General features: G+C 45.2%; 12 protein-coding genes across 12 annotated transcripts; 6 read left to right on the top strand and 6 right to left on the bottom strand.

Annotated features, from left to right (window-relative positions):
- Window positions 1-173: 173 nt before the first annotated feature.
- On the bottom strand, window positions 174-1,106 carry VTP01DRAFT_8517 (uncharacterized protein; the record flags this gene model as incomplete). The annotated part of the gene is made up of 2 exons (XM_069387647.1): window positions 174-979; window positions 1,055-1,106. The coding sequence occupies 2 exons, from the start codon at window positions 1,104-1,106 to the stop codon at window positions 174-176; spliced, it is 858 nt and encodes a 285-aa protein (XP_069241395.1).
- A 1,394-nt stretch (window positions 1,107-2,500) lies between these two features.
- VTP01DRAFT_8516 (uncharacterized protein) lies at window positions 2,501-3,012 on the top strand (the record flags this gene model as incomplete). Its single annotated transcript, XM_069387646.1, has 3 exons — window positions 2,501-2,572; window positions 2,648-2,770; window positions 2,833-3,012. The coding sequence occupies 3 exons, from the start codon at window positions 2,501-2,503 to the stop codon at window positions 3,010-3,012; spliced, it is 375 nt and encodes a 124-aa protein (XP_069241394.1).
- An 85-nt stretch (window positions 3,013-3,097) lies between these two features.
- Window positions 3,098-4,620, bottom strand: VTP01DRAFT_8515 (uncharacterized protein; the record flags this gene model as incomplete). The annotated part of the gene is made up of 7 exons (XM_069387645.1): window positions 3,098-3,211; window positions 3,273-3,324; window positions 3,382-3,972; window positions 4,043-4,073; window positions 4,125-4,224; window positions 4,283-4,379; window positions 4,439-4,620. 7 exons carry the CDS (start codon window positions 4,618-4,620, stop codon window positions 3,098-3,100), a joined length of 1,167 nt encoding a protein of 388 aa, XP_069241393.1.
- Window positions 4,621-5,017: 397 nt separating this feature from the next.
- On the bottom strand, window positions 5,018-6,853 carry VTP01DRAFT_8514 (uncharacterized protein; the record flags this gene model as incomplete). Its single annotated transcript, XM_069387644.1, has 9 exons — window positions 5,018-5,379; window positions 5,442-5,567; window positions 5,634-5,711; window positions 5,770-6,074; window positions 6,146-6,232; window positions 6,296-6,403; window positions 6,468-6,485; window positions 6,571-6,658; window positions 6,775-6,853. The coding sequence occupies 9 exons, from the start codon at window positions 6,851-6,853 to the stop codon at window positions 5,018-5,020; spliced, it is 1,251 nt and encodes a 416-aa protein (XP_069241392.1).
- A 2,592-nt stretch (window positions 6,854-9,445) lies between these two features.
- VTP01DRAFT_8513 (uncharacterized protein) lies at window positions 9,446-11,071 on the top strand (the record flags this gene model as incomplete). The annotated part of the gene is made up of 5 exons (XM_069387643.1): window positions 9,446-9,638; window positions 9,707-9,770; window positions 9,843-10,012; window positions 10,081-10,779; window positions 10,848-11,071. The coding sequence occupies 5 exons, from the start codon at window positions 9,446-9,448 to the stop codon at window positions 11,069-11,071; spliced, it is 1,350 nt and encodes a 449-aa protein (XP_069241391.1).
- A 647-nt stretch (window positions 11,072-11,718) lies between these two features.
- Window positions 11,719-13,853, top strand: VTP01DRAFT_8512 (uncharacterized protein; the record flags this gene model as incomplete). The annotated part of the gene is made up of 6 exons (XM_069387642.1): window positions 11,719-11,906; window positions 11,971-12,084; window positions 12,157-12,287; window positions 12,352-12,409; window positions 12,483-12,614; window positions 12,680-13,853. The coding sequence occupies 6 exons, from the start codon at window positions 11,719-11,721 to the stop codon at window positions 13,851-13,853; spliced, it is 1,797 nt and encodes a 598-aa protein (XP_069241390.1).
- A 419-nt stretch (window positions 13,854-14,272) lies between these two features.
- On the top strand, window positions 14,273-15,757 carry VTP01DRAFT_8511 (uncharacterized protein; the record flags this gene model as incomplete). The annotated part of the gene is made up of 3 exons (XM_069387641.1): window positions 14,273-14,828; window positions 14,897-15,286; window positions 15,345-15,757. The coding sequence occupies 3 exons, from the start codon at window positions 14,273-14,275 to the stop codon at window positions 15,755-15,757; spliced, it is 1,359 nt and encodes a 452-aa protein (XP_069241389.1).
- A 1,517-nt stretch (window positions 15,758-17,274) lies between these two features.
- VTP01DRAFT_8510 (uncharacterized protein) lies at window positions 17,275-18,220 on the bottom strand (the record flags this gene model as incomplete). The annotated part of the gene is made up of 3 exons (XM_069387640.1): window positions 17,275-17,374; window positions 17,433-17,776; window positions 17,846-18,220. The coding sequence occupies 3 exons, from the start codon at window positions 18,218-18,220 to the stop codon at window positions 17,275-17,277; spliced, it is 819 nt and encodes a 272-aa protein (XP_069241388.1).
- Window positions 18,221-18,906: 686 nt separating this feature from the next.
- VTP01DRAFT_8509 (uncharacterized protein) lies at window positions 18,907-19,378 on the bottom strand (the record flags this gene model as incomplete). Its single annotated transcript, XM_069387638.1, has 3 exons — window positions 18,907-19,014; window positions 19,080-19,218; window positions 19,284-19,378. 3 exons carry the CDS (start codon window positions 19,376-19,378, stop codon window positions 18,907-18,909), a joined length of 342 nt encoding a protein of 113 aa, XP_069241387.1.
- Window positions 19,379-19,548: 170 nt separating this feature from the next.
- VTP01DRAFT_8508 (uncharacterized protein) lies at window positions 19,549-20,828 on the top strand (the record flags this gene model as incomplete). The annotated part of the gene is made up of 7 exons (XM_069387637.1): window positions 19,549-19,675; window positions 19,780-19,857; window positions 19,922-20,191; window positions 20,260-20,348; window positions 20,417-20,518; window positions 20,588-20,646; window positions 20,711-20,828. The coding sequence occupies 7 exons, from the start codon at window positions 19,549-19,551 to the stop codon at window positions 20,826-20,828; spliced, it is 843 nt and encodes a 280-aa protein (XP_069241386.1).
- A 145-nt stretch (window positions 20,829-20,973) lies between these two features.
- VTP01DRAFT_8507 (uncharacterized protein) lies at window positions 20,974-21,800 on the top strand (the record flags this gene model as incomplete). Its single annotated transcript, XM_069387636.1, has 2 exons — window positions 20,974-21,451; window positions 21,520-21,800. 2 exons carry the CDS (start codon window positions 20,974-20,976, stop codon window positions 21,798-21,800), a joined length of 759 nt encoding a protein of 252 aa, XP_069241385.1.
- A 124-nt stretch (window positions 21,801-21,924) lies between these two features.
- VTP01DRAFT_8506 (uncharacterized protein) lies at window positions 21,925-23,336 on the bottom strand (the record flags this gene model as incomplete). The annotated part of the gene is made up of 9 exons (XM_069387635.1): window positions 21,925-21,994; window positions 22,055-22,247; window positions 22,303-22,488; window positions 22,574-22,596; window positions 22,679-22,729; window positions 22,813-22,901; window positions 22,981-23,024; window positions 23,099-23,167; window positions 23,231-23,336. The coding sequence occupies 9 exons, from the start codon at window positions 23,334-23,336 to the stop codon at window positions 21,925-21,927; spliced, it is 831 nt and encodes a 276-aa protein (XP_069241384.1).
- Window positions 23,337-23,470: the final 134 nt, after the last annotated feature.

The following is a 23,470-nucleotide window of genomic DNA, read 5'->3' as shown; positions in this document are numbered from 1 at the left end:
GTTACTTTATTTTAAGCAAAAAGAACAAAAAGCAGGAGTGGGCATCATTTCTGTTGGATGCAACAACGAACAACAACAAAACAACAAGGAATGTTGTAAAATATAATGGATTTGTGTACTCCCAAACCATATAGAATAAGGAGGAATAGGAAACTTTTTATATGCTTGTTAACTTAAAAGAGAGCGACTGCAGCCAAAACAACCGATGCAAGGGACATGCCGACAGTAACGTGGACCATGGATGCACCGGAAGCGTGGCTAGATGAGCTGCTTGAACCAGACTTGGAAGCGCTGGCGCTTGCAGAAGCTTGCTTGTTGCCAACGTTGGTTTGGCTTGCAGCGGAGGATGCAGAGTGACCAGAGGCAGAGGCGCTGCCAAAGGCCTTGGATGCACCGGAAGCTCCAGCAGATGGTGCGGCAGACTGAGAGGTTGCAGCAGCGCGGCCGACAGAGGGCATACCGTTGAACATGGCTGGCTCAGCGTCCTTTTCAGTTACTTCTTCCTCCTCGTCTCCGTTGGCAAGCTCTGCGTCTTGACCGTCTTCAGCGTCCTTCTTGGCTGCGACTGCCTCGTCGCCGTCCTCTGCCTCGTCGCCATCTTCGGCGCTAGGCTTGGTAGCCTTGCTGGAGGAGTGCTTCTCAGAGCTATCGCTGTCTTCTTCGTCGACGGCTTCTTCATCAGCCTCATCCCCTTCCTCCTCAGCAACAGCGTCAGTAGCTTCTGGAGCGTCGCCATCTGCGGTTTCCGTTACCATAACGATTTCCGTCATAGTGACAGGGTCTTCTTCCATGTCTTCGTTTTCTTCGGGCTCAGCTTCGTCGCCTTCCTCGTCCGCAGCGGCAACGGCAGTCTCTTCTTCGCCAGCAGAGGCCTTGCTTGCAGAGGCACCACCAGTCTTGGCATCGTCGACGGCAAGTTCCTGGGGATGGAAAGCGACGACGTGGCCGCCTCTTGCAGCCTCGCGCTCGGCGGCGCGTGCTACATACCATCGGCGAATACACGATTAAGTCTTTTTTATTGCAATGATATTTAGCCGTGCTTAACTGCAATTACCGATGGTTACTGTAAGCGCGAGCAGGATAATGTAGATCTTTGTCGAGCGCATGTCGTGCTTTCACAGGCAGAGAAGAGAGTAAGATAGACAACACTTGCGAGTTAACAATTTATTTATATCGAAAAATGTATGCATTGCAATTGTAACGGTCGGTTCTTTTCACCAGGAATTTTATTGCTTTCCCTTCCACCCAAGGCATACGCTAGATAAGGTCTGTATAATCGCGTGCAAGTTTCCACCAGTATCGGAGCAAAAGGCGGCGGTGGCCTTGTCTTTGCATGCACGGATGATATGTTAATTCCTGTTTTGCCTTTTGTTGCATGTAGTTGGATTGAGTTAGCAGGAGGGAGGAGGTATGTCGACTGGGGAAAATCCAGGGAAATTTTTCGGTGTGGCCGTCGTTATCACAACAGCAACAGCAGCAGCAATATACAGCAGCATACCTTTTCACTGGTGTGTGTCTTTCCCAGGCGCAAAATGCTGATGTTTGGATGGCCCCCCTTTCCATCATCAAAACAGATCGCCGTCGCTGCCGTCTCTGAAGCTTGAAAACTGAACCAGATAATGCCAAATCACTTTCTCTCCTGTGACACGCTATAATTGGCTTCGTTGAAATACAAGACCATTGTTCTGCCTCGCACTGCAAGTATCGACTTGCATGCAGCAGTGGCACTCTTCATCTTTACGTTTTCAGGTCTAGAGTGCATGTACCACAGACTCGGAGACTTGGCGATCTTTTGCAAACGCTCTGATAAAACGATAGCTGCTAACTATCGTTATAAATGTGGCATAACTTGCCCTGGATGTTGTATTATATTCCGTCCTGAAATGTGGAAGAATGTATCGCGACAAAAGTGCTATGAACACGCACGGAAAGCCACCGCGATAGATGCTCTAGCTACTGTCGGTGGTTCCAGCCAATTCCCCCGTGCCCAAATGAGATATCCTCGAATAGATTCTCGAATCCCCCAACCCCAACTTTGTGATAGGGGATGCAATCAATGGATCTCTATTCTCGAGAACAAGGTCTAACGTCAACCTGACTTCATCCACCGGCAAAACCTTCAAATCGCAAGCTTTGAAATGCCCATTAATTCATCTCATGCATTGTGCTGAAGGTTCAAATGCCACGATCCAATGGCAATATTCACTGGGCAAGGATCTCGACAGTGCATGGTGTAATATCCCGGCTCGTGTGGTGGTGGGTTATCTTTGAGGGTTTCTGTTCCGAAACGTTGGGCAGAAACAGCTTGATGAGTAAGATTGCAGGATACGCCTTTGGATTGGCTACATCCTTGCTGACAGATGACAGTGGAGTTTTCTTCGGGCGTTCGGTGCGCAGCAATGACAAACCTTGTCGATCCGACTTGTATAAAAGCCCTGGCACAGGCATCTTCTTTCACTTCAACTGGTTTATGCTATCTCGTTTACTGCTGCGAAGAACAATGTCTACTGAAACTACTCGTCAACAGAACAAAGTCGATAACTACTCTATCCATGGCAACAGCGTGGAAGAGGTAAATGAGTCTCCCCCTTTATTCCTTGTTTTCTGAATTTACGATGCTTATGCACAATGCCTTGGCTTTGTGTAGGTATACGATATCCCAATGTCTGCTATCAACAGACCTATACCGTCCATCCTCGATCGAGAAAAAGTTGAACAGATGAAGAAGGCACTGGAAAGCGAAGAACACAAGGATGATCTCACACCGATCGTAAGTTGCCACAATAGTCTTATCAGATCTTTACTTCGATGCTAAACCGTATATTGCTATAGGATGTGCATCATGTGCAATACAAAGGCCAAGATTATTACTTTGCATTTGGCGGATGCCATCGATGGGCAGCACACAAAGAATTGGGCAAGGATACGATCAAAGGCAAACTCATCAACACGCCACCGGCCATGATTAAGACCTACCTGGGATCTTCAACACCTTTCAAAGACGATGCATAGATAGACAAGAATTCATAGATAAAACAAATCATGTTACCCTTCGCTGTTCCGCTATTCAGTTACATGTAATGGTACTGTAACTAGTCTAATGTGTTGAGAACCGGTCATTTTCACCGGGACAACGAATTTGCAGATTGGGATCGTATTCTAAAATCTCCGGCTTCTCAGAACTATGCATAAAAAGCATATTCCAGTAGGACTATATGTAAGGGCATCAAATTAGGAAATGAAATCCCACGCACTCGGAGGTTCCTACTTACTTTGGCAAAGAATTGATGTCCAACAACGTTTGGATGGAAACCATCCAAATCGCTATGTAAAAGGTCAGGTTAGTCAAACGTGATTCTCGTCGTTTTTCTGCTCTCCAACCTTAAAGCATGAACCGGTATTTTGTTAATGTCGGGACTGAAAGGTTGGTACACGACAGTAAAATCTTCGGATGAAGAGTATTTTTTTGCAAGCGCCTTGAGCTGGTTGTTGAAAAGTTCCACGTTGAGCTTGATGAGAATGGATCCGGCGGGGACTTTGCAGCAGTAGCATTCCTTGTCTTGCACATCCAGCTTCTTGTTTTTGAAAAATTTGCGATAGCCTGGTTCGTTGTCGGTTACCTTGATGGTTTCCTCAATGTGCAACATGCCAACTATTTTTTTTTTCTCCGTAAGCCATAAAATCAGCAGCCGTTGCCCAGAGACGCACTTGCCTAGATTAACAAAGGCATTTTTTACATTTTTCTTGAGTAAGGCTAGACCCTGGTCCATCCGTGCAAAGTAATCGATGAATGTAAAGCCTGGCATGCACGAGACAGATAGGTCATTGAGACCTATGTATATCGTGATAAATTTCCATTTATCCTCCAGTTCCGTGCCTAAGCCGAACTTTTGTATCAAATAGTTTGCCTGCTCTGTGAATCTCTTGCTTGTCGATGCAGGAATAGCGGCATTGAAGTCTTGCAACGTTTCACTAGAAAAACAACGCAGACAGCTCATGCACATTCGTTCGCTTCTCCGGAGATGATTTGTATTATACTCACTTGCGCTTAGATGTCAGACAGAAAAATGTTTCTAATTATAAAGATCAGGCTCAATCCGTCACCATATGCATGTCGCTTTTACCTTTGCAGATAGGCATTTGTTCTACGCCTTTGGAAGGCCCAAGAAGTGGTTCGCTGGTATAGTGCTGGATGAAGTTGGGAACAGTAATTGCTCCTGGGTCCTAAAGTCGTTTGTCAAGATTTTCCCGCAATGACGGTAAGAGTTGATTACTCGCTTACACCTCCAGCATCGAAACTTAGACCTCGATACTCTTTAAATTGATCCTCGTGCAAATACGGTGTCTCGATGTTCTTGGCTGCGACGCCAGCTGAGATGCTGTCGCAAAATATATCATGTAAGATTATTGAAACAATACCTATAGTCCTCCTTTATACCTATCGCCTATAGTAGCGACGATTTCGATATCGTCAGGACGAAGATCATGTACACTCGACGGTTTCGGCCGCTTGTTCAGTTTCGGGCACTGGTTAATGGACGAGGCATAGACTGGGCCATCTGCTGCAGAGACCGCCACTGGGATTAATAAAAGAGAGGATATTAAGAATAACTTGAACATGGGAAAACAGAATGCGCCCTTTTTTCTTTTCTCGAACTTTGAAAACTTGTTTTTAAGTACTTGCGGAGGATCCGTGCAGACTTAGGGAGAATATGCCTGCTACCTTTCCTAATACCCCTGAGTTGCTCCTTTTCGACCTCCCCAGGTCGTTACACGCTCCATTGCAACTTCACAAAGCTGGAGAGGCGCGGGAAGCACGCACGTATCTCTTTAACGAATACGCCGCAGTTAATACATTGCCTGATGAAAGCTCAAATGTTGACAACTCCGCGCTGCAGGAGCTGCTTTCACGTCTGTAGGGCACGATAATATTACACATGGTAAGACGAAGATAACAATAAGACGATAATATGCTTGAAATAAAAATACAAGAAAGATAAAAGCAGCCAAGCAAAACCTATGCTGATTTTGTCGAGAATATCTGCTGATGATGGGCAATGAGTATCTGCACAAGAGCCATGCCCATATTCATTTCTTTCAAGTACGTGGCTGCCGTTGCCATGGCTTCCTGCTGGTTTGCCGGAGCAGGCAGAACATCTGGAGATGCGTTGTTGTTGTTGCTAGATCGTACCAAATTTGGTGTCAGCACGACCGCCAAATTGTGAGCTGTCATGCGATTCTTGTCGGCGTGGCAGGCAACTTGGTGGAAGAATTCAAAAAGATATTGCAGCAGAGCCAACTGATGCGGCTTATCGCGGTAAGCCTCCTGGAATTTTGCCCTGATAGTTTCCAGAACTTCAGGCGAACAATCTGCGGAATCTGCTTACCACTTGGTTTAATCCCATTTGTTCGGTTTTCTCTTGAAAGCAAGTCATAGCTACCTGGTAATTTTCCCAAACCGGCGCAGAAAGCAGAATCGATCAACGGTGTTGGCAATTCTTTGAGGAATATTTTCAACAAGGACGCCGAAACCTCCACATCATGACGCGACAAGTCGATTTGTATTCCTACACAATCCAAAGTCTGCTAGGTACAATATTCTCTGGTAACCTGCAGACGATATAAAACCTTACCTTGGTTCAACTCCCTCTTGACCATCTGAAGTTCATCGCTAGCGGGTGACTTTCGAAAGATTCCTTCTTTCTCCAGGCCTATTCGGCAAGATGCAATCAATCGCCTGCACAAGACAGATGCTATCTTTTCACATGCCTTTTGTTCGTAACTGTGCGACGAGTTTCTGCACTATCCGAGGGATGTAACGAGTTCCAGCCTCGTTCTTTTCCCATCCTTCCAGGGCAGCCAGTTCTTCCAGGGAAAGTCCAAATGCGAGCGATGGCAGGGGCCGTTTGCTGCTGTCTAGCGATACACTGTATCTAGGATGTGCAGGCGGCATCGGCGGCAGCTGAGCATCATACTTTCGCACTTGCTGGGGTATAAACTGGGTTGAGATCTGGATAGATCCCAAGAGTTCCTGCAAAGTCGAACAGTATCGTAGTTTCCGTGCAAACTTGGGACTGAATAGACGAATAAGCATCGACAAATTACAGGGACGGATAGCCCGCGCAAACAAGAAAAAGAACTTTACCTAGTAATCTTGTTGGCCAGATCGAAAATTAAACGGTATGTGCGTGTCAGGTGGACAACATACAGCGCTTTCAGATTCTTTTTATATCTGCAATCTAGACATTCAGCCCAATATGTTCTGCAACTCAAAATCATATACATCTATATATACCTTCGATCAAGCGCTCGGTAAGCCTTCAGCAACCACATCCAGGAAGGCCGGTACTGCGCTGGCGACGAGAAGAATACAAGTACATAGTCGCTCTCGACAAACTCGTTCCTTACATCCAGTGTTAAACATATATATCAGAATGTATATATCCACACATGCAGGATTCGCTTACAATCGGCCTAGGATGAATCTATCGGGTTTGTTGTACCATTATTCGTTCATGCATAAATTAAAATATATTCTAGCTGACGCCATTCCTAACATCCTCGTTTTACCCAAGAATCAAGTCATAGTTGGTGGTATCTGGGTCAGGCAGGTTACAGGCGCATAACACAAGGATAGGTCTGCTTTCACTATCAACACCTGGTTGCAAAGATAACAATAATAGCATTTAGCAAGTTTGCTTTTGTTATCGAAATGACTCACGAATGAATCCGATGAAAACACTGCGAATTGCTCAGTGATCGAGCTAGACGTACCAGCTTCGTAAATAATGTTCAAGGGTGAGATTCCTTTGAATTCTGGACTAGTGGGTGACAATGGTTCCACTATTGACATGACGACCGTGCGAGCGCGAACTAAAGAGCACGTCGGAGGATTGGCTCTTTCCTTTTGAAACTTTGCCGGGCTCCCCGGATGATCATCGACGTAGATATGTCATGTGTAAGACATGTAAACCTAGGACTACATAACATAGATAATATTGTACGAAACATTGAGCATAGGTTCCTCGTATCTTTTATTGCAATGTTATCAGTATCGCTCTTCTCGTTTGCTTTCAACGCAATGCAAGTACTCCACGTATTAAAGCAGCAGCATTATTACTGCGTATGAAGGAGGGCAGCATCAAGGCTAGTTCCTCCTATCCATAGATTTGCTAAATTCGCTCCAATACAATAGTAAAGTGCCAAGTTTAATCTTATGCAAATAATGCGATGAGCATCCATGCACAGAAGTCTTTAAACTTAGCACTGAAAAAAGGAACGAGTAATAATGGGCAACAAATAATAGCTAGCGGTCACCGATCCATCTGCAACAGCCTATTATACTGACGAAACTTACTTTTTACCAAATGGAGACACCAATGTACCATTATCGATCTTGTCAGCCACTTCGATAGATGGCATCCTAGATAACATCTACCAATACATCCTTGTGTGGACAACGGTGGTGCATGAACTGGGCTGGGTACTGCTCCAAAGGTTACACGGGAACAATCAACGGGTGCTGTATCCAGGGCGTTGTTGTTGTTGAAGAAAATTGTCATTACATACATATCTCTGCTTTCGCTTCTATTTCAGGGATCATGTATCCAATGGAACACACAATAGCATAACGCACTGTACTATCTCTCTATCTTATTTTCTTTTCGCATGAGAGTGAGAAACTCATGGGCTTCCTCTGAAATTAGAACTGCCGTCTTTGGAACAGGGTTTCATCTTCCTTTTCTGCAGCTGCATACGCCCAACAACCTGTATACTCGCATTCAGCGATTTACCGCGGGGTCACAGCTTCCTCGGCGTAGGTGTTATTTCTGCTATTCCCAGCGTTGTCACATGAGTTATGTGATCTGATGCAAGGAACCCAGTCCCTGATTGACATAACCAGATCGCAGACGAAATCACGAGCGACCGGCTATCATCAAAGGCGGCCGAGACAATATCCAAGATATGAATGAGCATTGCATCACAGGGTTTCTGTTCTACGTAGTTGCAGTGTATGCACAGCACTGTCAAACAACATGTGGGATTACATGTTTGCTGCCAAATAAACGTGAATATCGGCAAGCGATGATTTCAAAGGACATTGGACTCAGGCTCCCAAAAAAATAGGTTGCATATATTCCCACCATCGATGCCGGCAATCAGTCAGATCAGTTAAATGTGATTCCATGAAACGATGCGTATGGAACTGTCGTGCTTCAAGAAGGGAGCGGGAAGCGTCGGCATTTCGGTATCCGACTGATGAAAGGGCTCGGATCACACATTTTTTGGGAAGGCCAGAAATAAAGGTTGGTAATCGAAAGATTCCCGACTTTTTTGGGCGACATGTGGATGACCCTGTTTGAAATACTGGAACTTGAGGGAAGATTTTGATAGATTTGCTCGTTTGTTTCACAGCATGGGACCTGCAAGCTGTTACCCCACCTTTAAATTCTTTTAAGATCAAACTCGTCCGTCCTGACAGCCAGTGAGGTCATCGACTTGTTACACAGGTCGTCGATGCTGCTAGAGGAGACTTTGAATATTGGTCCAAGTTGTAGTAACTGCAACTGCAACTGACGAGCATTCCTGTCTGATCTCCCTTCTAAGCTCCGATCTATTCAAAACGGTGGAGCACTCAACGCAGTCTATCGAAATCCGATGGTTTATGGATGACATTTCCATCACCTGAGAGTTATTGCCAAACCTGGGGATCATAAAGGATGAATCATGAACTCTCAGTGCACAATTTCCCATGTGCGGGACAGGTAAAATCAGAAATTCCCCGATCTCACCCTCCCACGATTCCCGCATGAAAGATGGAGAAAAGAGTAAAGGGACGCTAAATAAATGCCATGCGATAAGACACATTTCTCCAGCCTTACTCATTTATCTCAACTTACCAAAACGTTAACGGGGTTCAGCGGGAAGCTGATGGTACACTGCGTCAAGCAAAACAGCTTAAGCTTACATCAGCAACCCGCGCGGCAACCTGTGTAGCCTATCCCCACATCCTCGTAACCCCACAGAACATACACACACGCACGACCGTCATAAATGGTTAGCTGCTCTTATTGAGCTATTTTGTGTTTTTGCTGATGTACGGAGGTTCATGCTGATAAGATATAATTGTTTCGATGATATGTCTTAAAAAGCACAACGTTGCATTGGATCTGATCTCTTGGATAACCACCTTGCTCTGAACGAGTGTGTTGTTCTGCTCAAGCTTTAAGGTTAGACATAAGAGGAACAGGGAAACTCGGAAAGGAAATGGAAAGGATCCTTACCCTTTTCGACGAACGACAAGGCGTGACAAGCGGATGGGATATGCTCGGTGGGAAAAAGGTAGGGGAAATGCACTTGGAGATTAGTATATAAAGCCTGCTTCTTTTTTAAGTTTAATGCTACTCTTTGTCTGTTATTATTATTACTACTACTATCCAAAGTCATGGTCACCGTTGGTCAAGTCGCTGCAAAGCTTTTCAAGCGGCCGCCTCCGTTAAACGTCAACGACCCTGATGCACCTCAACCGAGTTATCTGATTCCCGGTGCTCTTGTCACCGTCCTGTTTTTCCTGTGGGGTTTCAGCTACGGCTTACTGGATACTCTCAACAAACACTTTCAGAACGTTCTCGGCCTCAGTAAGTAGTCTAAATTTTTGCTTAGACGGTTCAACAATGGGACCAACGTGGCGAAAACACACCAATAGCAACCACGGATACTACGTACATGCAGGTCGCATACTTTGGTGCATATTTTGTAATCAGTCCAATGCAAGTATACATGACCGGTTGCTACGCGGAAAGCAGAGTTGTCTAATGTCAATTCTTTTTTCCCTTTTACAGTGCTGGTTTCATTTTGCGTAATATTGGATACAAGCGAACAATTATCTTGGGTCTCTTGCTATATGTCCTGGGTGCACTCTGCTTTTACCCTGCGGCTATGAATCAAGCATATGGCGGTTTTGTTGGCTCGCTGTTTACCATTGCCTCTGGTCTGTCTATGCTAGAAAACTGTAAGCTAATTGCACATGCATACGCCCCTCACTGCGAGTCTAAGCTAACGTACAGTCATTTTGCTCAGGTGCAAACACTTATCTAAACATTATCGGATCAAGACGCTGGGCGGCTTTCCGTATCAATCTTGCGCAAGCGTTCAACGGCATCGGCACTACCATTTCACCCATTGTTGCTTCATATGCTTTCTTTGGTGGCAACGAAAACGCAACAGGCAACTTGGATTCAGTAAAGTGGACATACGTCGGCGTTGGATGCGGTGTATTTTGCATTGCCATCATGTTTTGCTTTGCGAATATTCCAGAGTTCGACGAAGAGGCTCAGATGGCAGCTGAAGGTCAGGCTTCCGGAGAGCTCGTACGACGTGCATCTTTCTTCTCCCCACATCTTTGGCTCGGTGCTGTGACACAGTTCATCTACACCGGTGTTCAGGTCGCTATCGCATCCATGTTTATGTTCTACTCTGCCGATGTCGGCAAATTTCCTGATCACTATGGCTCCATGTTGCTCGCTTTGGCGCAGATGTGCTTCACCATCGGCCGTTTCATCGGTGCGGCTCTTTTCCGATACTTCCGTCCTGATAGAATCCTGGCATTCTTTGCGTTCGGCGCCATCCTGGCAACTATCTTTGCAATCGCCATGACAACTCACGAAACAACGTACGCACTCATGGTGATCCTCTTCTTTGAAAGTATCATGTTCCCCACAAACTTTGCACTCGCTACTCGGGATTTAGGTCGCTACTACAAATACGGTGCTCCTATCTGTAAGTTCACAATGTTTGATCTCAGTGTCAGTTTAATTCGAGTGTTGACATGTTTATGTAATATCTAGTGGTCATGGGTGTCGGTGGCGGTGCGCTTATTCCTCCACTCATGGCGTTGCTCCGAGACCATAGAAACATTCACATTGCTTTTGTGATCCCTCTCGTCGGTTTTGTCATCGAATTCTTATACGCTATTGCTGGATGCCACTGGGTACGCTACGCCAAGGATGACGTGGTTGACAAAGACAAGGTGCATCCAGTCGAAGGAAGCGTTGAATCGATTGAAAAATGAACCAGCAGAGCTGGTACTTGGAACCATCCTCATACAGCTTAAATAATCTAGTACACACAGTACATAATTCTGTCGTTGAACGGGAAATGACTGGTCCTCATCCTCGTCATCTTTACATTTTAGGTTGTTGTTGCCTCCCACCTTTTTTCTGCCTCCTTGCTCTCCCATCATTTATGTATACACAACTCTTAACTTGCGGTATCTCTGTACTAAACTTTTCTTTTTCCATCTTATTATTCTTACAAAGAAAGCACAATCAATACAAGAAAACTAGCCGTCATTTTTGGTTGGGACTTTGAGAGAGTGATGATTTTCCGTCGTGTGAATCTTGAGCGACAGAATTCTAGTTGTACGCCCAGTTTTGGACTTAAGATGATTCCGGTTCCGACAACTCTTCTCACACACCAGGATGTTTAACGTAATACAGACCGATCGATCTCTTCTTGGATTAGCAGGACGTCTGCAACGACAGGAATTTCGACGATGAACTGTGAGATTTTTTAGGACTAAGGTTGAATATCCGAGCTGTAGCCGAGGGCAGCCTATTTAAACCCCCACCAAGGGGAGAGGCTAACGCGTTAGTGCATGCAGCAGGACACAGCACCCACCTTTCCTTGTTTCTCTATATATCGTTTTTGCTGGCTATTATGATTGATATACCATCGGCAACGGCCGATGCATATGCTAACTACTTTGTTCAAGAACTTACACCTATTGGCGGCAGCCTCGTGGGCTCATTCTTCGTCGGGCTTATACCGCTGATCCTCGTTCTCGTACTTTTGGGCATATTCCGCATCCCAGCGCACTATGCTGCAATTTCAAGCCTTGTTGTCTGGTAAATCAAAAGAGGAATCAAAAGGGAATGAAGAACCTTATATTCACTGTGAAATCTATAACAGCATCTTTGTTGCAATTTTTGCGTGGCGCATGCCTGCCCAGCAAGCATTCTCGTCTATTGCTTTTGGACTCGTGTTTGCAAACTGGCCCATTATGTGGATTGTCTTCAACGCAATGTTAGCTATCAATAGTAATTGACATATACGAAGTATACTCACGGTTGTTTCCTATTTGATCTATGATATTAGGGTTGTATACAACGTTACCGTGAGGTCTGGGATCTTTGACGTGTTCCGGAGATGGATGCTTACCAACGCCCCACCGGACAAGAGAGTTTACATGATTATCCTCGGGTTCAGTTTCTGTGCAATCCTGGAAGGTGGGGGAGCTTCCCCTTGTTCTTATCTATTGTGTGAACCAGTAGTCATTAACTTTTTATGCAGGTATTGCAGGCTTTGGCGCACCAGCAGCAATTTGCGCTGCACTCCTGGTATCCCTTGGGTATGTATTTACTCGTCTACATATCATTTGTCCACACAAACCATTGTAACGAGCACATATTATTACTTTTCAGGATGGAGCCGTTAATTGCGCTTTCATGCGTGCTGATATTCGACACGACTCCAGTCGCTTTTGGTGCTCTCGGAATTCCCGTTACAACCTTGGCTAGTCTTACAGGACTTCCTGTTATGTCATTGTCAGCCATGTAAGCCTTTACATACATCCATGCAACCACCCGAGTAACGACTAACAAGTATGTACATATTTAAGGCTTGGTCGGCAGCTTCCTCTGTTTAGCCTTTTCATGCCGCTGTATGCAAGTTGCGCGTACGCTGGTTTCCGCGCTGGATTGATAGAATGCTGGCCGCTCTGCCTCGTCGCAGGTTTATCGTTCTCTGTCACGCAGGCGATCTTTAGCAACCTTGTTGGCCCTGAACTGCCCGATTTGATCTCGGGTCTCGTGTCGCTCGTCGTTACCATCGTGTTCACTCAGTTCTGGAAGCCGCGCTACCGTGAAGAATACAAAGCAACGCTGACAGCTTCGGCAACTACAATGTCCAGCGAAAATAGTAGAAGCAGTGAAGGAAAAGGAGGAGAATCGTCTGCTGGCAACGACGAAGAGATGGCTGTGGAGCCCAAACCAGCACCGGCACTGGCCACGATACAAGATATCAAGAAACCAACACTTTACGAAGCTTTGCTAGCATGGAGCCCGTGGGCTATTATTACTATAACTGTAATTATATGGACGTTTTCTAAAGCATCCAGCGTTGGCGAGCAAAACGTGCAATGGCCGCATCTCCACAACCGTATCTGGATCACACTTTACAACAAGCCGTACTCTGCCGTTTGGGATTTCCAACCGCTTGCCACAGGCACTGCTATTCTTATAGGAGGGTTTCTATTTGACTTTATCGTTGTAGCTTTATACGGCTGCAAACCGAATATCATCTGGCTTGCAGTCCAAGATGCTGTCAAACAGCTGTTTTTTGCTGATATAACAGTATCCTTCATCATGGCGCTGGCATATCTCTACAACTACTCCGGAATTGCATACACAGTCGGGTTAACTCTAAGTCAAGTTGGCAAAGCGTTCCCGTTCTTGTCAGCATGGGTCGGCTGGCTAGGCTGCTTCTTGTCTGGCAGCGATACGTCAGCAAACTCGCTCTTTGGAAACTTGCAGGTTGTCGCTGCGAATGAGATCGGTCTGTCCGCTATTCTCATGGCAGCTACCAACTCGAGCGGAGCAATTACCTCCAAAATGATCAGCCCTCAAACTCTCACAACTGGCGTCTCGACTATTGGCATGCGTGGAAAAGAAGGAATGATCCTTCGTCATACTATTATTCACTCTGTGATACTTGTATGCCTGATTGGAGCTCTTGCTTGCTTTCAGCAATATGTGATCCCAGGCATTATCCCCTCTGGTGACCCTTCGCAGTAATACCCATATATACTTTGTATACCGTCAATATTATAAGAATATATACCAGTTTGGACTTGTGATGCTAATGTATTCAGCAAAGTAAAAAGTGTGTTCTATGCTATAACGAGACTTGCCATGACGACACTCCCATTCATACACCACAGCAGCGTGAGAAATCAGGGACAAGAATTGACATAGCAGCAATCACTAATAAAGGCTCTTCCCACTGTACCAGAGTACTTTAAAAACATGTGACATGATAAGGTATAAAAGTATGATCTTTCGGAATGAAGTGAAAAAAGGATCTCCGAAACTTGTTATCAAAATAATGGTGCACGACCGGGGCCATTCTTTCTTTCTTTCTTCTCTCTTTCTATTCAACTCTGAACTTTGAGGACAACACCAAGATGCTTTACATTAACGGAACAATTGTTACCATGAATGGCAGGCGCGAGATTATCAAGGACGGCGCCATCCTTGTCCAAGGCACTCGCATCGCCAAGGTCGGCAAAGCCGCTGCGTTGCAAGCCGAGTTCTCCAACGAGCCTACCTACGATCTCGAGAATAAGCTCGTTATCCCTGGACTGATAGACACGCACGTCCACCTGGCTCAAGCGCTTATCCGTGGCTCTGGCGACGACTGCGAGTTGATCGAGTGGCTCTGCGAGAACATCTGGGTGCTTCAAGGCCGCATGACCCACGAAGAAGCTTATGCCAGTGCTCGTCTGTGCATTGCAGAAATGCTAAAGTCTGGCACGACTTGCTTCCTAGAAGCAATGTGTGCTGACCGGTACGGCTTTGATGGCATTGCCAAGGCTGTCGAAGAGTCTGGTATCCGAGGTTGCCTGGGCAAAATCGTCATGGATGTCGGCAAGTATGCATCGCAAGACGCATTGACCATGCATCCGGGTCTTGTCGAGACACGCGAGCAGAGCTTGTTGGGCGTGCTCAAGATGCATGAAAAGTGGCACGGCAAGGCTGATGATCGTATCCGTAAGTTATCATTTCACTGAACCGACCCGCCGCCGCCGATGTATACCCTGATTATGCGCTGCGTTTAGATGTTTGGTTCGGTGCCCGTACACCTCCCGGTATCAGCGTCGATCTTCTCAAGGAAATGACCCGGTTATCTCGCGAACGAAGCATTCGTATCACCATGCACTGCGCCGAAGTTGAAGCTGATAAGACGCATTACCGCGAAAACCACGACATGCTGCCTGCCGAATTTTGCCAGCATGTTGGGCTTTTGGGCGACCAAACTGTACTCGTTCACATGGTGTGGCTGGAAGACCGCGATATTCAGCTCTTGGCTGAAAGTGGCACGCATGTCTCTCACAACCCTTCCTCTAACTCCAAGTTGGCATCCGGCGTTGCACCTATTCCGAAGCTTCTGAAGGCCGGTGTCAACGTCGGTCTCGGATGCGACGGCGGACCTAGCAACAATACCTACGGTATGATATCCCTATCTATTTCTGAATTCCTCGCTCAGTGTCCTTACAATATCCATAGATTTGATCAGTGAGATGAAACTGGCTGCTATCATCCACAAGGGTGTATCGTGTGATCCAGTGACTATGCCAGCAGAGACGGTGTTGGAGATGGCAACCATCAATGGCGCCAAGGCTGTCGGTTTGGAACACGAAATAGGCTCGCTGGAGCAAGGCAAGAAGGCCGATTTTGTGATCCTTGATTTCGACAGCAAGTTGCACACCACACCGTCGCCAAACCCAATCTCGACGCTCGTGTACGCCGCAACAGGCGGCGAAGTCGAGACTGTCGTCATCGATGGCCGACTTGTAGTTGAAAAGGGCAAGCTTCTCATGATGGATGAAGAAGAAATCAAGCGTGAGGCTAGAAGACTGGCTGATAATCTTTACAGCCGCGCCGGTCGCAAGGGTCAGAGCAAGTGGCCCATGGTGTAGACTGCTCTTACGCGGATCAGGTGGTTGCAGTAACCCACTTTAAAAAACTGAGTAAGTGCATATACATATCGCTCTTATTGTTTCACCTTTTTTTCTTTTTAGTGGTTGCAGATAACCCACGCTAAAAAACTGAAGTAAGTGCTTTTTATTCTTTCCTTTGATTTCTCTTTTTATTTCCTCCAATATTTCTCCCTTGATTTTGACAATTAAGTAACTACAATAAAGAAAAACGAAATGTATAAAATCAATACGTATTGTGGGCAGAGTTTCTAGATATATGACATACATTCAGCTTATATAAACATACTCTTTGGGCAAACTACCTGTAGAAAGTTGATTGAGTAGAAATATACGCAGTTGTCATTAGCGTGGGATCCCTGATGTATACTGTTGTAATGGACATAGAATCTGGTGATGTCAGGTGACAATGCCATAATATTGAAATGGATCAAATATACCTTATCACTAGAACTCATTCGTTGGCTGCTGATTCAGACCAAACTTTTCAAATTAGAACAGGCATACATCAAATCGTGCGATGCTAACATATATCAGATATAAGCACTTTAATACGAGAATGTGAAAGGAAATGTAAACAAGAATGGAAAAACATACTCACACAAACGATAGATACAACAATCTATAGCTTTTTCAAATAAGTTCCTCTGCATTTCATGCTCATAATAAAGCAAGAAGTTAGAAGACAGGATTATGATAGAAAGTAAAAAGCAAACCAGTCGAGAGAATGCGCGGTATAGTAACAAAATCTTGAGGCAAGGTTTGCGACGGGTAATGATATTTCGCATGTCATGTGCGAGAAGATCCACGTATTTGTTCTGCAAGAGATCACACCTAAAGTACAGCTTGTTAGTGGCGTCACATGACGGCAATCTTCCATGTCGTACTGAAACACACAATAAATGCGAGCACTCAATGGCAATCCGCTCCTTATTTCAATTTATTCATTTTTTTTGTTTTTCTAAGATTCATTCATATCCAAATTCGGTCAACTGTCAGCTATCAGAGTATAAATCTATCTTCTTTAAAACCATTATTATATATTAACCAATTTGAATACAAAGCTCATATAAAAGTACGCATCTTAGTTATTGATACCAAAGTTTCTCAGCTTATGCGTAGGAGTAATCTTGTACAAGCAGGCAATAGTATATGTGCTATCCACAACTTAGCTGCGGTCATTCCTGGCTACTATGGATAGCTTTTAGCCTTGATAACAATTTACATAGAAAGCTGCACAATCGCAGAACATGACTAGCGACAAGTTTACACCTCGAGCCACTCTGGTCCGGACATCAGCACGAAATACGCGAAATCACGGCGGCTGATTATATCCAGGAAAGGCAAAAGCAGGAATCAGGAACCAGAGTCAGAAGTGTGGACCACATATATAAAGGGTGGTTGTTTGAAGTTTAAGTACGTGTTATTTCGATAGAAGATACACATTTGATGACGAGCTATATAGCTGAGCGCTTGATAGTTCCAACTCTGCTCTTGAATTACATTACTTGCTTCTCACTATGGAGAAGTTTATCTCGGTTAAGCGATTCGATTGAGCTTCCATGATCGATGACGAGTTCCTTGATATTCTTGTAAAGTCTAGAGTAATCAAGGTATGTAATCTATACATGTTTAATTCCAACACCTTGTGATTTACTTTAGAAATCGTTGGACATCATTGGGATCATTGGAGAAGCTAGCATAAACGATGACGTGCAAGCAAAGTTTCTTGGTACATGTTGTCAAGTATGCGAGCATATCTACAAACTTATTCAGATAAATTGGATGAAGCTTTGCAATTTGTATTTGCCTTGCATATCGCCATCGCAACCCGCTGGTTTCTTTTAGGATTATCTTTGGCTTTGGATAGTCTCTCTGAAGTAAAGGCGTAGCAGAAGAGGACACAGGTAATACGAGCACTTTTGTACGTAGGCATCGGTTGATCAGCTTCGTCCTCATCAGCTTCAACAATTCAACTCTGTGTGCATCGGTTTCGTTGGTCTGTGATTTTTCTAACATAACCGACATTTATCCAATTTCCCCAGGTGTTGTCGCAAAGCGTCGGGAGACGGCATTGGTTTCTGACAGAGTCTTTGGAAACCGATAGTAACGAATATCAGTCTGGGGCAGCACGACTTTATAACTGCCTGCTTTTATCTTGTCACTGCTTCCGAGCCGACCCAAAGCCATCGCCCTCTCTTGGGAATGCTGGGTCACCAGAGGTCCAAATTGGTCGCACTCTGCGCTGAGCCAGTTTGTAACCTGTGAACTTGATGCATACTCATTAAGCTTTGAGAGCTGTTCGTGCAGTTCACTGTATATGTCAGCGTTCGTGAGGAACTTGGGAGCGAACCATTCCTGGGATGCCGGTTCGTGCGGGGAGAACAGAAGTTTCGCCATGGAGGTGAATCCTAGCGAATTGGTACTGATGCAGACCCAAAGCATCTGGGTTGTTTTTAAAAATCCACTGAGCCATCTTTTTGGATGAATCCCCACATTTGGTTGCAGGCACTCGGTGATCCACGCTCGACTATCCCAATGCCTCCACCCAAAGAATCGTTCGCCTATTAGCGCCAGCTCCGACTCCAACTAAACTTGAATCACCTTCCATGTGGATTACATTTGCCTTGCTATAATTGACTAAACCAGTGAAAATAAATGTTTTGAGGACAGTTCTCGTAATGGCTGCATATCTAAGAAAGAGTTCTGGTTTCTTTATTCAAATATCAAAAGAGTATCAAGATAATACTCAAGGATTAGTTTGCTGCTGCGGTACGAGATGCAATGAAAACTGGATTTTATATCACAATACAATTTGCATATTTTGAAGAACCGTTGTGAAGAGTTGCAAGTGAAAAAGTTGCTCTGGAACTGTTGCTCGATGATCACTTGTCATTGTAGAAGGATAGATAGGTAGTGTCTGGAGGGTTGAAGAGGAACGAGTCGAGTCGAGTTGGATGATGCTGGCCTGCAGATTGAAACCGATCACCTGCCCTCGTCAGCATAGCGAAGTAGTTTATATGGCATGCATGGTAGGTATGCGTAAACAAGATCGTGACGTAACATGAGCGCTGTCTGACTGTATACGACGCGCGCGCATACGATGGCGAATGCTTCCAAAAATTCGGGGATTACAACGCTGTAGAACGAATGACGTGAATGACACGATCGTGTAATTCCATATCCAGTGTATCCAGGTTTCTGATGATGCGTGGTTGCAACATGATTTCGTTGCTTTGCTTAATACGTAGCGTGCGCTGAATGAGTCAATCTGCGTTAAGTTCAAGCAACCAATAGTAATTACCTTATCGTTTATGATATCTCCAAAACATTCAATCATGGTGCCAATAGAATAATCGATGGTATCAATGTATTCAAGATTTAATGTCAAAGAGACGCCCTCGTATTCAATAACGGCTTTATCTGTTGCCACCTCGATCAACCTAGCGATTGTTAGTTTACAAACTTATGTACCTGCATTGCCAGGACAGAAAGAGTTGTTACTTACTCTCCTTTTACACGAACCGACTCATACAAGTACAAGACTGGGTCTTCCTTGATTTCGCGGATGTAGACTAGTTGGTATCGTTTATGCTGCTGCATACCCGTTTCTCTTTTTTCTTCAGGCACGCGCCACCTGGTGGGCAAAGATGATCAATCAGTTCAAAGCCAGATCATTACCTTATCCATTTCTCTTTTCTGTTAACCCGTCTTAACTTTGACTGACGACGGGATCGCAACCCATTTCACACAACATAGCAAACGACAATTGAATGTTTGGCGTAGAGAACCAACCAAAGTCCCAGCGCGAGGTTGCTGATCAGCCGGCCGTTGAAGACTCTGAGCAATTCGAGGACGAGTACGTGTTCCCGCGACACTTTCTGCCAGAGGTTATGAAAGGTACGTACCTTTCAAACTGCAAAGTCTAGCTGGCATGCTTTGGACTTGGCCAGACTACTCTTCAGTTGGCACGTGCGCGCGATAACACGTATCTGTTTGTGCAGACGATAGCAAGACGCCTCTTGTTCTGGTTGCGTGCGGATCATTTTCGCCGATTACGTATTTACATTTGCGGATGTTTGGTAATATTGCGGAAACCGCAAACATATTCATATTACGGCTGAACATTCTTATATTTCTTTCTAGAAATGGCACAGGATCACTTTAAAGAAAGAAACGAATACGAATTGTTGGCGGGATACTATTCGCCTGTATCAGATGCATATATGAAGGAAGGCTTAGCGAAAGCCAAACATCGTGTAAAAATGTGCACCTTGGCTGTGGAATCCACATCGGACTGGTTGATGGTCGATTCATGGGAATCTCGGCAAAAGACATATCAACGAACTGCGGTTGTCTTGGACCACTTTGATCACGAGCTGAATGAAGTCACGGGAGGTATTCTGACATCTACGGGTATGTATATAATTTGCAGATTGACGCTGCGTTTGCTTTATTCACTCTCTGCCTCATCTAATGTCTAGGTGAAAAGCGCAAGATCAAGATCATGTTACTAGCAGGAGGGGATTTAATTGCCTCATTCGGCCATCCAGGTGTCTGGGCACCACGAGATGTAAGGAGAGATATCAATCTAGAGACGGCGGGAATGCCATGAGATTAACCGATTTTCTTTTTACATAGCTACATCATATCGTTGGACACTACGGATGCGTCATCATAGAGCGTACCGGAACCGACGTATACGGCTTTTTGCTTTCACATGATATTTTATACCAGCATCGGGTAAAGAGCGAGCTTTGCTTGTCGGAAACGGAAAACGTCCGAGTTTGCTTACTCATACGGCCTGTTTAGATGAATGTCACGGTCATCAAGCAACTTATCCACAACGATATCAGCTCAACTAAAATCCGGTAAGTTGATTGCAATTCTCGCATTTTGTTGTTTCAAGGCCTTGTTGCTAATTACTTTCTACAGACTTTTTGTAAAACGTGGCATGTCCATCAAATACCTTCTCCCGAATCCTGTGATCGATTATATCCACGCTCACGGATTATACTTGCCACCTCCTCCTCCGCCACCGGAATCCTCATAGACGTTCTTATATTTATATCTTGTCTCCCCTCTCTTCTTCTTTCTCTACATTTTTTGTGTATTCTAGCTTGTAACTTATATATAAATTCAGGTGGTGCGGCAGCGGGCAGCGTCGTTATCGGACGCCGGGGGAAAAGATTCATGCAATGGCCTTTTTTCTCCCAGAAGAAATGCTTAGAGAACTCGGCTTGCTGTGCGTCCTTTTACTACCAGCCATTTTATTATACCTTAGTCGACAAGATACTCTTGAACAGACAGTGGAGAAGCGCACAAAGACGAAATCAAAGAAAAAGAAAAGAAAGTCCAAAGCGCAACCTGCAGCAGAATCTAAAACCATCACAACAACCAATGCTACAGCCGATCATACCCCAATTACGTCGAGTGACTCAACAAAGGCTGCTTCGAACGTAGCAGCCAAAGAAGAAAAGAAATCCACAATCGAGAATTCCACGGCATCAGCCATTGCGAACAACAAGAAGGAAGCTGCCGAAGTTGATGAGCACATGGACTTTACGCCACGTTACTCGCGTGTGATGCGGATAACGACCGAGCGAGAGGAGATGGTTCCCGAGGTACAGCCGGAGGACGGATGGGAGTTTGTTCCTGCATCGTCTACTAAAGCGCGTGAGTTAACAATGGCTGGAGGATGTATTGGACCTAGTTATGTTTAACCATCAGAAAACATAACGTAGCTCGATCGCCCAAACCTGCTGAGGACGAGCCATTGACCAAAAAGCAGCGAGAGAATCTGGCGCGAGCAGCCAAGCGTAAAGAGCAAAAGGTGGCCGCAGATGCATTGCAAGCAGAGCGGTTGCGAAAGCATCGCAGAGAGCTGGAGAAGATCAGGATTGACGAGTTTTACAGCAAAGGCGCTGGCAAGCATACGCCTTGGGGCAGCAAGTCATCATCCTCTTCCAAGAGACCGACATCTACGGCCGGAGTGAACGAGCACGGGCAACTGATTTGGGATTAAGAAAGACACAAGACAAGAAAAGAAAAGAGAGAAAAGAACGAGGTATACATGCTTATTTAGTACACACACACACTCAAGGGGAGGATCAGGATCTCTCTGCTTCTAAAGTGAAAGAAATAATCATTTAAGCATCAATGTAGAAAGGTTGCGAGAAGAACTCGCACTCCTCCTCGTGCTGAGTAGTGCCAGACACCCTAAACGATATCGTAGATTAGCAATAAACATTTTGAATAAACAATGCATGTATTCCTTACTTGTAGAAGTAAGCATAGCTCTTGCCATCCTCCGAGTCAGCTTGAGGAAGCTTATCCTTGATGTTGAATGCTTGCTGCAAGAGGGTCTCACCAGTCCAAGAGTCCTGAACCTTGATGGGCTGGCGGTCGTTAACATCGACCTTGAAAAGCTCGATGCTCTTGAGCTCATCAACGTGGGAGGCGCCATCGCGTTCTATAAAGATTTTTTTATCAGCATATGTTCGTGCATGATATTGAGTACCACTTACGGATGTTGATAGGGAAAGACTTGCCAGCCTGGACGTGGTCGCCGAGAGCAGGCTTGGTGATCTCGACACCAAAGCAGCCGCGGTCAATGTTGGTGACAGTCTGTTCGAATTCAGCTTCTTCGACAGAGTTGGAGTGGGAGGAGGAGGTGACCTTGAAGACCTTGGACATGAGAGTGCAGTCGGGACCTGCGCGACACGGATAATGTGTTTGCGTAAATGACACCATACTTTAATAGGAAACGCCGAGGATGTGGCCTATTATTTTTCTTACCAGCAGTGTTGTGAACCCAAACGCTAATAGCATTGAAAAAGAAAAGTTGAGCTATCAGTATACCAAGAATAGACTGCTGCTAATTGCTTTCTATAGTTAACCTACCGGAATTCAAATCGTCCAGGAACCTTGGCCTTTGCCTTTGTCAAGTCAACACTGCGTCAAAAGATAACAAATCATCAGTCTTTTTTTTTTCTTTCTCGCACTCTACAAATTGGTGTGTCCCAATGTATACGTACGTCAAAGTAGCCTTCTTGTTCAAAGAGTAGCTGCCCTTCCAGGCAGTGCCGAGGTAGGTAGCCTTACCGCTGGAAGAAACGCTGTAAACCTATTTGTGTGTGTGGGTTTGCTTCGGTCAGCAAAAGGAAATCTCTCGATAGCGTAGGATCTCTAAATTAAATACATACATCAACGCCGTTGATAACCTTGGCAAGGGCATTGGGTTGGCGGGCTGGCAATTGCACACAAATAAGATATCATGTAATCAAAACGCACGCACAAGTTCAACTGATTTGAGCCACTTACTGACAGTGACGGTGACTTTCTTTGCGTTGGTGAATTTTTGGTTGGTGCTGGGTGCAGTGACCTTGATACCTGCGTGGAACGATCAGCGGCGATGGAAGCATGGCAAGAGATTCTCGGCGAGAATGTGCTTACCACCGCAGTACTTTTTCAAGGCGGCGTCAATCTCGTCCTGGAGACTGGCGTGCGAGACTGTTGCCAGGAACGCAAAAACTGCTGCAAATAACAGGAGGAAGCGCATGTTCTCTCGTGTCAAGGAAAGGAAAGACAATGGAATAAGAAAGACGAGTGGAAAGGTTGGGCAGGTAAACGAGGAGTAGAAAAAAAAAAAGAAGAGCTTGGTCGTCCCGGTCGCTTCTCTCTCTCTCTATTTTT

The sequence above is a fragment of the Rhizomucor pusillus genome, assembly GCF_041956525.1.
Source record: "Rhizomucor pusillus strain CBS 183.67 unplaced genomic scaffold VTP01scaffold_5, whole genome shotgun sequence".
NCBI lineage: Eukaryota > Fungi > Mucoromycota > Mucoromycetes > Mucorales > Lichtheimiaceae > Rhizomucor > Rhizomucor pusillus.
This window is presented reverse-complemented; position numbering and strand designations above follow the sequence as displayed.